The 13232-nt window shown below is 42.2% G+C and overlaps 1 protein-coding gene across 1 annotated transcript in view; it reads right to left on the reverse strand.

Annotated features, from left to right (window-relative positions):
* The window catches only part of LOC130187573 (uncharacterized), a 25712-nt gene extending 12670 nt beyond the window's left edge, over positions 1 to 13042 (reverse strand). Inside the window, exons 1-12 of the mRNA XM_056405285.1 lie at positions 12810 to 13042; positions 12479 to 12565; positions 11368 to 11491; positions 11174 to 11276; positions 9264 to 9377; positions 9068 to 9184; positions 6248 to 6408; positions 4838 to 4984; positions 3673 to 3775; positions 1422 to 1550; positions 1028 to 1210; positions 22 to 275 (exon numbers count right to left, since the gene is read on the reverse strand). Coding sequence (XP_056261260.1) covers positions 22 to 275; positions 1028 to 1210; positions 1422 to 1550; positions 3673 to 3775; positions 4838 to 4984; positions 6248 to 6408; positions 9068 to 9184; positions 9264 to 9377; positions 11174 to 11276; positions 11368 to 11491; positions 12479 to 12565; positions 12810 to 12828 — 1541 coding nt within the window. The 5' untranslated portion in view covers positions 12829 to 13042. The remainder of the gene's footprint in view (positions 1 to 21; positions 276 to 1027; positions 1211 to 1421; positions 1551 to 3672; positions 3776 to 4837; positions 4985 to 6247; positions 6409 to 9067; positions 9185 to 9263; positions 9378 to 11173; positions 11277 to 11367; positions 11492 to 12478; positions 12566 to 12809) is intronic.
* Between the last annotated feature and the right edge of the window lie 190 nt (positions 13043 to 13232).

Genomic DNA, 13232 nt, shown 5'->3' on the forward strand with positions numbered 1-13232 from the left:
AAACTCAGTTCTCTCTCTCACCGCTGAGACATCTGCTTTCCCGCCTGCTGGACCACATCATCTGGGATGACATGAGACAGATGTGCCAGATGAACCAGCTCCTCTACATCCGGTGGACGATTCTTCTTGAGGAAAGTGGAGAGTTTGTGCCTCCATGCAGGGACCGTCCCCCAGGTCCTCCTGTGCCACTGTGTGGGAACATCTTCTGCATCAACACCCGACAGCAGCTCCTGGAGGAGGTTCTCACAGAGAACCAGACTGTACCAGGTGTTGGCCTGCAAGAGGAACAGGAGCCAGGTTCACGATAAGCAGTGCAGTGTCAGATCACAGGTCACACACTATTTCTGCTGCTGATAAAAAGGAAACTGTAACTGTAGTTCATTACAAGATCACACATCAACTGACACCAACAAGATTCATGCTTGAACTGACGGTTCATCTGTAACCGTTCACATACCAGCTGATACTTTCCACTAGAGATGCACTGATGGATTGGCTGCCCATCAGGAAAGGAACTGAACATTTCAAGAAGCTAGCAAAGGCAAAGCAGCTAAACTAGTTCCACACCGCTGACCTCACCTGTGCATCTCTACTTTTTACAATGCTTCAACTTCAACAGCTATTGCAGAGACAGATTTGATCAAATGAGTCCAGCTGCTCTAATGGAGCCATAGTGGGTTTGGAATGTTAGTTTGGATTTTTTCCTTCTATCTTGTTAATTTTGTATTTATATACATGTTATGTTTAGTTCTGTTTTCTTATATGATTATTTTCTATAACATTATTCATGTATTTGTACTGCTATAGACATATCTTGTTAGTTTCAACTGGCACCACAATGCAACTGGTTATACAAAGTTTTGGTATTTCTGCGTTCAATAAAATCCAATAAACAAAATTTGAATTTTTGCAAAACAAACATTTAGCAGATGCTACGCAAAAGAATTTGTATTTGAGATACAGCTAATTGACCAATCTTACTAAGTGCAGTTGACTGGTGATCTCTGGACCACAGCAGACAACTCACCTTGTTGAAGTAGTGATGGTAGTTGGAAACTGCTCTGAGGGTTTGGCGAATGAAGTGCACAGTCGAGTGGAGTTTCTCCTTGAGCCTCTCAAGATCCGAAACCCAGCCCTCCCTGCTGCGACCGTCGACCGGCAGCACCTCCGCCAACGTGTGGACCACGTCATCAGCACAGCGAACAAGAGCCTGATAGGCGGGGGAGGAGTCATTGTGACTGGACATCAAAACTTAACATGAATTAAACATGTAAGTATGACAGGGTGAAGTGAACTACTGCTAGTGGATACATGACTGATATTAGATATCGAACATAATCAGGAAATAGACAAACGATATCATCTGATGGAGGATTTACTACACAACAACTGGACTCAAAGGAAACAGAGCACAGCAGTACCACGGCGGGAGTGTGAATGGACGCCTCAAAGTGGGACACCAACGTCGCTGCCTTTGCAGCATCCTTGGCAACCTCTATTTTATAATGCTGGAGCTTTTCTTGAAACAGACTGTCGATCTGCTCTGTGATCTGTAAGCATAAGGAAACATCAGTTCACACACAGAGACTGTGGGCATAAGAAGAGCACAGAGACATTCTAACTAGCATACTGATGAGGTCATCACCGCTGTTAAAGGAGGAAGTGCAGTGTTAGATCCTTTAAGATTCAGACCTGCAGGAAGAAATTATATATCTTTTGAAAATATTCACAGCAGCAGCAGCAAAAAAAAAGCAATTATTCATAAATGGTTACAGGTCGATCCACTTACAGTGGTCACCTGACTAGAAATGATTAAAGAGATTCATGAGATGGAAAGACTGACTCTTGAGATTATACCCCGACCTCACCCACTGTCATCTGGGATTGGCTCCAGTCCCACCCTAAGGTAAGGATAAGCAGTGTAGATGATGGATGGATGGAAGATGGTCAAAATTAAATATGTATATACTAGGATGAGATATGTGGCTGCTGGTTTGCATCTGCACAGTGGCAGATATAACTATAGAGGGGGAGGGGTGGAGGGAGATTTTAGGACGTCTCAAAGACGTCACTGCCTCGAGAGGATAGGGAGGAAAAGGGATAAGAGATGTTAAGATGAACAACAAACTGCTTTGACAAACAGCAACATACATTTAAGAGACATTAATCTACATTTAAACATGTAGTATCATTCTTAAATCCCATTTACCTTTTTTTTTTTTTAATCTATTTTTTTATTATCCAAATCCACTAAGTCCCATATTACATTTGTAATATGGATACTATCATGTTAACATTCTGGCAACATTTGTTTTACTGTTGCAATCATTTTGCTGTTCTGTACACTGTACCTTTTGGAAAAAAGAAGCTTAATAAAAAAAAATTTAAAAAAAATAAAAAAAAATTTAAATCTTTTACAATCCAATCAGATTCTCTTGATGTTCCTCCTGTGTAAGATGTTCACCCACCGCTCTGACATTTCAGCTGAAGTGATGTTTGCAGGAAACTGGTCAGTTTAAACCTTCAGAAATCTCATTCACATCCACCCCTCTGTGCCTGTTTCAGCTCTGACTCACATTATTATAAGTATAAGTATCTGGTAAAATCCAAAAGGTTTGAGGCTGCACAGGTTATTCTGTACATAAAGGAGGGGATCGCAGTGAGCTGGGGATGATATTTGATCATCTCAAATATCACAATATTTCCCACCATATGCAATGTTTTTCTTGCCCTGAGCTACAACAATTTTACATGAAATACAATTATTTTTTTTATAAAAAAACAAGTGAAAAATAAGCAATATCTAAAGTTAATTGAATTTTTTTTTTTTTTTTAATGATCATTTTGCAAAAGGAAAAAAAAAAAAAAAAAAAAAAAGGCTACATTGTGATATTTAGACTGGACTGTATGGAGATATACAATTTTGGATCTGGCCCAGTGAAGTTAACTACCATCTGATTTAAAACCCTAAAGCAGTGGTTCTTAAACTTCTGCACATCATGGAACTAAACTGACACAAATTACACCACAGACCTGATCTGACAAGATTTTTACTTACAGACGTTTTATTACAGGAAGTGTTTAAACTCATGTCACAGTCACACTTTCTGTCATTGTGTTACTTATGGATGAAACTGGATGAAAAATAAATGACTCCCCTTTTTGCTGGAGACCCCCCAGAACCCCTGGAGGTCCCCAGGCCTCACTCAGAGCCACTGCCCTAAAGAATTCTCAACTCCAAGTGTTTCCAAAAACTATTATTATAAGTCAAAACTGACACTTGAATAAGAACAAGAATAATGAACAGTGTTCAGAGTGGAGACTGTGACTGTGCCTCACCTGAGTGTCTTTGCTTCAGTACAGTAAAACACCAGTTTGACTCTTCACTATCTAACTGATCAGATCACTCATATTTTGAAGCCCACGTTATGCTTACCAAATGATTTGCATAGATAAATATGTTTGAAAATGAAGAACACTTTTGAATTTATATTAAACATCATATAACTATCATAAAATCCTGTTTTGAGACCACAAAGACCAGAGTCCACAAGGAGCCAGACCACGACCCTACTGTGCTGACGTTACCCGACATCTTTCACACCAGCAGAACCACACTGACTGGACACATGCACTGCTGCTGGTTTATGAAGCAGCTGTCAACTGACTCACCTGCAGAGCATCCTCTCGCAGCTGGAACACCTGCAGCTGCAGACGGGCCTGTGAGAAGGCCTGATGCCACAGCAGCTCCACTTTCTCCACAGCTGCAGTTATCCTGTACAATGGAAAAATCATCACATACTGGATTCTGCTTGGTGCTTTAACAGTTATTAATAGAGTCAAATGCGCAGATGCTCCACAGGACGCTTCCAGATCTACCCTCACAGTGTGACAAATACAATATACCAGAGGCAGAGCTCCTCTGTAGCTTTGCTCTCTATCCCAGGTTACAGAGATTATGGACAACATTTTTTGAAAAAAAAAAAAAAAAAAAAAAAACACCCTGACATTGTCCACATTGATCCACATTCAACCTGATCCTGTCTTAATACAGATATGGAATCTGAAGCTCCCAGCATGATTAAGAAGAGCACAAAGGCAGCATCTTTCCTATGTTCTGACTACAGCCAAAACATTGATTCTGACATTCTGGAAGAAGAAGGAGGTTCCTTTACTTTTAAGCTGTGGCTGAAAGAAATGACTGACACCCTTCAGCAGATAGCCAGATCCTCCAGCAGTGGGTTCGAGTGCAGGAAATACACTCTTGTACCTAGAATTAGTTGTTTCCTCCTCCAACAAGTCGAGTTACAGGAAATATGGTCAGTCTCTCCCTCCTGAGTTACAGTGTTGAATAATGACCAGAACATTATGATGTCACAGTGAAGTTGACCTTTGACCCTTTGGGTATAAAGGGTCATCACTTCATCATTTTAGCCTTAGATATTTGAGTTACATTGTGTCATAATTAGTGAAAGAATTCTTGAGTTATGTGTTTTGTGAGGTCAGAGTGACCTTTGACCTCCAAATCCCACTCAGTTCTTCCTCGAGTCCAAGTGAACATTTGTATTTGAAGAACATACCTCAAGGTGTTACTGAGATATCATGTTCATGAGAATGAGACAGATGGTCAGACATCCCATAATGCCTCTGTCCACAAGGCATAAACTCCTGAAGACCTTGTGACCATAAACTGTCAGATATGAGCCAGATTAACAGACTCTGTGGCTTTACCTCTTGTGCAACACAGGGCCGTTGCATCATTGTTGTACGGTATGTATGGGAGTTGTTACCGCAGAGGATTAACAGAAGCATTTGAGGGCAGTGCTGGCCGCAGTACCTGCTGTGGTTCTGCAGCATGTCGAAGGCCGTGTGGATGAAGAGGGCGGTGCCGGCCATCGCCTGGTAGCACGGCTCCTTCTCGGGGTAACGCAGCTTCTCCACCACACTGTCACAGTGCCTCAGCAGCTCATCCAGCCCCAGCTCCCTGCACACCACAACATACAGTACATATACATGTTCAAAGGTTATAATCAATAACTTTTCCTCATTTAAATGTGTAAAAACATCTAGACCTATGTTCTATATGTGGTTGAGTTGTGTTCTTACATTATCCCAAATGTTTCCATCTATTCTCAAACCAGAGAAATCTGTGATTTTAATCATGGTAACAGTACGTGCCATTAAAGTCATTTTTTTAATATACACTTTTTACACCTTGGTGGTTTTCAGCTCTATATTTGAACCGGATGAAGGATGTTAGTCATCAGACATCTGGATATGAAGTTATCAGCGAAACAAGCTGAGGAAATGGATAATTCAGCTCCAGGTAAAAACCAGGAGAAGCTGATCGCAATGGTGATGAAGACAACAAATCCCATGATCCCATAAAAACTCTGTCTTTTGTTACTGTTTCGATTGAGAGACCCCTAGAGGCAGAAAATGACAGAGTGTTTCCATACAGATCAGTCTGAAGATGACGCACTGGATGAAATAAAACATCATCTGAAACATTTCAGTGTTTTGTTTCTTGCTGATCCTCGTGATGTGGAAAATCAGCTACATTTCAAATTTCACATCGACGTGTTCCAGCAGCCACAGAGGAGTCACTTTACACAACTTCAGCATCATTTTCAAAAGACACAACTTGAGTGGTCTGAATGAACTTGTGTTTTGTGTTTCACAATGTGTTTGGCATTGAAATGGTTAAAACCCCTCAGAACACCGTTACTATACCAATGGCAACAGTGATGAGCAACTGTGTTTCCAGCCTTTCACCGTTATGCTGAGATATAACAAGATAAGACAAAGTGACCCAACATCCATGGAGTCTGACTCATCATTGAACCTCAACACTTTCTGGAAGAAAAATACATCCACAGCACCAAATAACAAACTATAGGTCAGTGTGTGGGTGCTACTGTTCAGCATAGGTGTCATTGACTGTTACTATGGTAACATTGGTCTAAAAATAAAAGCACAGGAAAGGAATAATACTCCATAACCTGACCTGAACACACTAAAATAAGTCCGTCACTCAGGTCACCAAGTTCCCTTTCAAAAATATAACTCCAATAATAACTCATCACAATATCAGGAGATAAACAGATCATTTTCTACACATATACATCTTTCCAGTTAAAGGACAACAGCCAAGGCTTAGTTTGATTTTGATTGTCAAGTCATGACAAACCAATAACTAACATGAAGCTGGCCTATAGGAGGAGCAGAGGAGCAGCTGTGACCTGACCTCCTGAGCTGCTGGAACTTGGCCTCGTTGGTGGAGCAGAAATGTTGGAGCTCTCTGAAGGTGGTGGGCAGCGGCAGCCTGGACAGAGACTGCAGGGTGGAGATACATGAAGGCAGCCGCCGGACCGCAGACAGGAACTCCTGGAGGAAGGCATCGATCTCCTGCAGGGAGCAGCACAGAGCCAGAGCCACTTTAAAATACCTGCTGCACTGCAAACAAAGACAAGCTCTCACTGTTAACATGTTTCTAGAGAGTGATTGTAATCGAAGCTGATGATGGACTAATGTAAAACTGCTCTGACTGACACTCTGCAGAAGCTGCCGTCACCCCGAATGTAGGTCCAGTGAAGATTATGTAGATCTACAGGCAGAGCAGCCCTGGTTAATGAATCCTGTCATCGGGGCCAAACGCCCCAGTTGAACATGACAGAATGTATAATCTAATGGAAAGAGGCTCCTTTCACTTGCTAATCAGGTCAGTTGATTACACGAGGCATTTGCACAAGCTTCACCAAGGTAACAAACAATAGATGCAGGCCGCTCGGATGATCTCATGAATGGATTCACACATACACTATCTCCTGACTGAGTGAACCGAGCACGCTCTGCATCACACAGGCAACACTGACCTGGAATAAACACTTTGGCTGTCATACAGTACATCAGATAAACTGTATGTTTGTGTGCTACTGCAGACGTCAGCTGAATTAATGAGTCTGTTCAAGTGTATACACACACACACACACACACACACACACACACACACACACACACACACACAGCAGCTGCGGTGAGCAGGACAATGTTACTTTGTGCTTAGCCCTCTGGTGGATCATGAGACTTCACAAGTTCTGCTTTGAATCAGACTCGGAACTGTTTCACAAGCAGAACTGGTCTGATTATTTATTGTCTATATATTCATGCTCATAATAGTTTCTGTCTGCCAAGTGAAAACAGACAGTAATGCTGATGTCATAGATTTGATTCATACACACTGTGCCTCATCCAAGAACATGGTCTCCTCAGATTAGATAATTACCATAAGCAATGTCCACAAATTGTGGGGAGAAACCAGCTGCGAATTCAGGAACGACGCAGATTGAAAGACACATGAAAATAAAAAAATACAAGAACGGAAACGTGCTGCAAATGAAACAATATGCTGCAGGAAGACAGAACGCAAACAAACAACAAACCCGCTGCAAAAACAGAAACGATCTAACAACGAAAACAAAAAAACCTCCAAAACAAATGCAACATAAAAAACGCTGCCTGTCCAGACAACACAGCTGAAGAGCTCCAGGCCTCCAGGAGGAGCTCTAACACCTTCAGCATAAGCTTGAGCTTCAACCTGGGAGGCCAGACTTAAGACCGGACCTTTGACCTTTGACCAAACAAGCGTATGAGGGAAGAAAGAAGAGGCGACATAAAAAGGTTTGTGTTGTTTTTTATATTTGGCCATAGTTTTTACAATATTATAAAAGAGCAACAGACGACGTAGCAAGCGATAGCATTAGCTTATATACAGTCTATAGGTGTTCCACTTAGAGCTCCGCCTAAAGGCGTGCAGCTCTTCCTGTTGTCTGGTCATGCAGTGTTTTTTCTGTTGCATATGTGTTGGAGGTTTGCGTGCTTTTGTTGTTGTATCGTTATTGAATTTCCAACTGTGTGTTTTGGGCCGTTGAAGCACATTTGTCCTTGTCGGCCACCGTACTTGTATCCTGTTAGTCCAGTAATTTAGAGGAAAATGATGAAGTATTACTTTTCTGTACTGTCAACATTACATTTTTTGTATAATTCATTAAAAATCTAAATATTAAAATACAAAAATAAATAAAAAGTAAGCATTGAGGCATTACAAAAGCTTAAGTGCACAGTACTTAACAGCAAAAACAATATTGCCCCCCCCCCGCCTATGAAACTGTTTCATCACGAGTGAATGATGAATGAAAAGATGTTTTCTCTCTTTTCATCTTTACTAATGAACCAGTTAATTCACTGAGCAGCTCAGAGGCTACAGGCATCTTTTAAGGTGGAATTTTTTCATGCGTTTTACTTGATGTGTCAAGCAATACACCTTAAATGTCAATGTGACAACTTTGACCATTTCATTTATTTTAAATCACTCTCTACAGGACAGACTCTGATGATCTTAAAATGGAGATAAATATCAATTATATCATGTAAGCTGTAGATATTTTATTTCATCTGGAGAAAAAAGTAGCGGAGCGCCATTCCAGAGGCTCTGGCAGCGATTCACCTGTGGTTCCACCATAATGTTGCACCTGTACAAAACAATTTACCCCGCTTTCATGCAAAACATCTGGGAATTGCTTTACACGGTCTTTAACAGCAATGTTTGTTGGTAAATGTGACACGTTCATGTCAAACGTCTGCAGCTCCACAACATACTTCAAAACCAGAAACAAGGAAGGGAGTTTATCGCAGGGACCGGTATGATTGGTTAAAACTTGCAGGAAACTGACGAATCGTCAAATTTGCGTTAAGTTACGAGATTGGACAAAAATGCAAAATTCACAGGGATTGGTTGAATTTGCGTTATTATTGTGATCACAACATCGTGACTTTCTTTAGGGACTGATTAATAGATGTGTATGGATTATAGTGTTACTATGCAGGTTGTGATTTGTAGACAATAATATAACAATAATATATTATTACTGATATCCAGACACTTCACAATAGCAAGTTAACAGCCTGTTAGTTTGCTAATCATAGCATGTGGTCAGCCAACCGCTACTGCTGCAGTAGCTAATTTATCAGTAAGTCCTACATTAAAGTAAAAAATGAAATGAATGACCTTAATGAAGGAAACCCAGCTCTGGTGACAGTACATCAGGTAGCCCCCCAGCGACGCTGTGAGCTGGCTTCGGTCGATGTAGTTAGAGAGCTCCGAGATCTCTTTCAAGAAGACTTTCTGAGAAAGATGAAGTCAGTGTTACTCCCTGGATTCGAGCGTAGAAACACACAGACACGGTATCTGCCGTTTCATTCACCTTGAAAGAGGCAGAGTGAGGCTTTGCTGGAGCCAGGAGTTTCTGCAGCAGCTTGACAACGTCCTTCTTCTTCCCCTGAATGACGTACACACTGTGGACCGTCCGCTTGTGCAGCTGGAGGAGAAAAATGATATTAACGCTCAAATGTTTATGTATGTTATTGTTATTGAGTGAGGCTCTTCCCGATCCCAGCAGTTTGTAATGGCAAAATAAAATGTACATGTCACTCTGTGTACCGACATCATGCCAGAAACTAAGACCATACAAACCATCAAACGGCTCCAGTTGATATGGAAAATACAGAAATGCAGCATCCCGACATAAATGTGCTCTTTCAATGTAATTTCACTGATGATTTTCTATTAAATAACCCAACATGTGACCAGTCATGCATTAGAGCCTCCAACCCCCCTTTCTCCCCAAGCACAGGAATTTCACTGCGACCACCAGACATGCCTCTGAACTGAGCTCCCACAATACTTAAAGAGAAACTATGCAAGAGTATTACATACATGGGTCATTCTTCTCACCCCAAATTTAATTCTGGTGTTGTAGTTTTTCTGCGCACAGGAAGTGACCAATCAAAAGCTGAGATAAATCCAGTGTGGAAAGAGTAATCCTTGCTGTTGCTTTTTAGGGCTGCCAGTGAGCAGTTAGGTGTCGATGGGGGGGGGGGGGTTCCTTTTTCCTATCTGATCCTACATATGAAAACGCTATTGAACACAGCAGGACTTTAACAGGCATGGGAGGACTAACTGACTATAGACCTATAGAACATTTAAAGAGCATACATGACTGTTCAGTCAATGTCAGGCATAATCTCACACAATTAAAAAAAATTACATAGAAAAAAAACTGTAGCTTTTCCTTAGAGTAATGAAGTCTGATGTTTCACCTTATTCTATTGGGTGTAAATCTAGGATTAGTTATCTAACACATTCTTTCTGGTCTTGCAGGAAACTTAACTCTACTGGAAAAGCTTGTTCCACCGTTTTTCAGGGGGCCTTTGGGAAACTATAGGAACCAGATCCACTGATAGTGATTCTAGCATGTCCACCAAGTACTTTTCAACTAATCTTCAACCTCCAGGCTTAAACATGAAGCCAACACCGAAGAACCAAAACTTGCAGTTCCCCTAATGACCACTAGAGTCCGGCTCCAACAGTGAGTCAATCCCCATAGACTCCCATGATAAAATGTCCAACTTTGCAGCAGAAATAAACCTGTTTACAGCCTGGTACAAAAACAGTTTTGGTCTCTAGAGCTGATTTCCTCCTTCATGACACCTGTTTATATAACTCACCTGTTCACATTTTATTAAGGCTTAAAGTTATGGAGAATTGAGGGCGTGGCCTCTTTGAGTGACAGGTGGGGGAGTGTATGCTTGGCACAAACTGACATGCACCAAAGTCTGACACTGTATGCTCATGCAGAACTGTGGTTGTGCATTGTGTGTGTGAGAGAGAGAGGGAAGGACATGGCTGGGTTGAATGAGTTAGTGCACACAGGTCTTACAGTGAAATAAAGTTTTATCCATTTGAAATAGTAAAATATTTTCAGTTCATAATGAAACTGTTGGGACTAAACAGACAGTGGCAGAGGACGTCAGTAGAGTAGGCGGTCGAGGACTCATTTGCATTCACCCTGCTAAGAGAATGTGGACACTTGTGGTCCAGACCACCTCTGAATGTAGTGCGAGTGATCAGATCTCAGATGCGTCCTCAATGCATCTTGGGAGCATTCACATCTGTACTTAGAGCTGCTGGATGGATGTTAATACCAGGTCTGAGCAGGGCCTAGGTGTCACTTTCTGCACATAGTGAACCTCTAGTTTCAGAGCAAGCACTGGAAACATGCTGCAGGTCAGTATCCACAGTAGCACCACACAGTTCACTCTGCAATGACAGTACCTCAAGCAGTAGCAGAGTCTCAGCGAGGAACCTGGTCGTAGGGAGCGAGGCCTGTCTCAGATCAGCCACCACTGACACCAAACTCTCCTCCTCCTGCTTCTTACTGTTGAAAGCAATCCAACCATCAGTACATCTGGTTCTCCCACTCACACATGCACAAGGACACAGTAACAAGCCCGTCCGACTCCACGTACTTGTGCAGGCACAGAAAGTAATTTATGAAGTCCACCACTTCTGCTTTGCTGAGGTCTGAGGAGAGCTTGGCTTGTCCATCCACTGGGAACAATATCAAAGGGCAGCCGTGTTGATCAAAAGCACCTGGAAGGACAGGTAACACAAACTGTCAGGGGCCAGTTGCACAAAACAAGTTTTCTACATAAGTATGACACTTAAGGTTTAATTTCTCCTTAGCTGAGGGAGTTACTTTAAGGTGTTGCATAGAATCTCTTAAATGGTTCCTTAGTTAGGAAAAAAAGTTAAGGACAGAATGTGGGTCAAATCAAACATTTTAACAATGTAGAAGGTGAAATTCAGTACATTGTAAAATTTAAAGTAGATTTCAGCAAAAATATTACTAACAAAAAAATATTACTCACAAAAAAGCAGGCACATCATTCATAATAAATGGTTTGCAAGAATTTTATGCAGAATTTTTCACATATTACAAGCTGAGGAAATGTAAGAGTTGTGAATTTGACATCCTCAGAATCTGAAACATAGGATTACATTACAAAATCATTGAAATCTCATAGTTAAAATTCTGTGGTAAAATATGTTTCCTATGCCAGAGATGTCGAAATCTTGAAATTTCAAGTGGCTGATGGGATTTTTCAAAGGAGTGGCTCCAGAGGGACAAACATACCAGTTTTGGTTCTTGTATCAACATCTGAAAGATTATTGCAGTTACCTGCTGAATGATTAAGAGAAGACTTAAGGTGTTTTGTTCAACTGTTTTTATTTTAAGGAAACCTTAAAAGAAAATCTTAACTTAGGGTGTTTTATGCAATCGGGCCCTGAAACTCACAGGGTTCATGAAAAGAAACAGTGTCAGACTGTAACTGGTGACCTCACTGAGTTAAGGACTGAGTCTAACATGTCTGTGGCAGCTCTTGCATGTGCAACAGGTTTTGGTCTTATTCTTGCCACCAGAACGTCAAACTGTTATATGATCATTGTCAACGGTATCATCATGTGATTTCAGGAGAATAATTAAGTGTTGACTTCATACATCCCAGTCCCAGCTAAGTTTTCCACTGAGTTCAGCTGGACATGCAGAGCAGGCGGAGTGGTGTAATTTATATCTACCAGGGAACAACACGGCTCCGGAGTCCAGCACATGATCAGCAGGCAGCCTCGGGGAGGGGACACGCTCACGGTCCGACCCCGGGACGTCTGAAACATTCACAGCAAATCATTATAGTAGTTTAAATAGGTCCATCAGCCCCGCTGCAGGACCGCAGGAGGACCGGGTGTAGAAACGTCCTGTCTAATAGCAGGCGCTTTCACAGCCATGAACACGAACACAGCCACACTTCTATCACTTTAACTTCACCAGTCAAACACAGTTTAGTTTGGCGCCACAAGCGTAAATAAAAGGTGAAGACGCCGCGTGCAGAGCAGCACTTGTCTCCCCTACCTGTTGCGTGTCGGCTCATCTCCACCTCTTCAGTCACGGACCGTTTCCTCAATAGTTTCCTCCTTGTAGCGTTAAAAGCAAACGGAACCCGGTGACCTGACCCTGAACCCCGACACAGAACGCTTTCACCGCGGCACCGGAGAACAGGACCGGCTTGACCACGTCTGCCCGACACCTAGCTCCGCCATGTTGCGTCTAATGAGCCGCGGCTGCCTGCTCGCGCCCAGCTGACGAGATGCTGCTCGCTTCATTTATGAGGTGGAGAGGGCGGAGAAAGGCTGCAGACAGTCCACCCAGGTCTGACCAGGAGCAGGGCCGTAAACCGGGGGGGGGGGGGGGGGGGGCTGAACCCCTAAAACAATGTATGTATTCAGTTAAATGTTCATTTAGTGTGGAAGAGGATTAGGGCCACATGTGCCACAT

The sequence above is a fragment of the Seriola aureovittata genome, chromosome 19, assembly GCF_021018895.1.
Source record: "Seriola aureovittata isolate HTS-2021-v1 ecotype China chromosome 19, ASM2101889v1, whole genome shotgun sequence".
Classification (NCBI taxonomy): Eukaryota; Metazoa; Chordata; class Actinopteri; order Carangiformes; family Carangidae; genus Seriola; species Seriola aureovittata.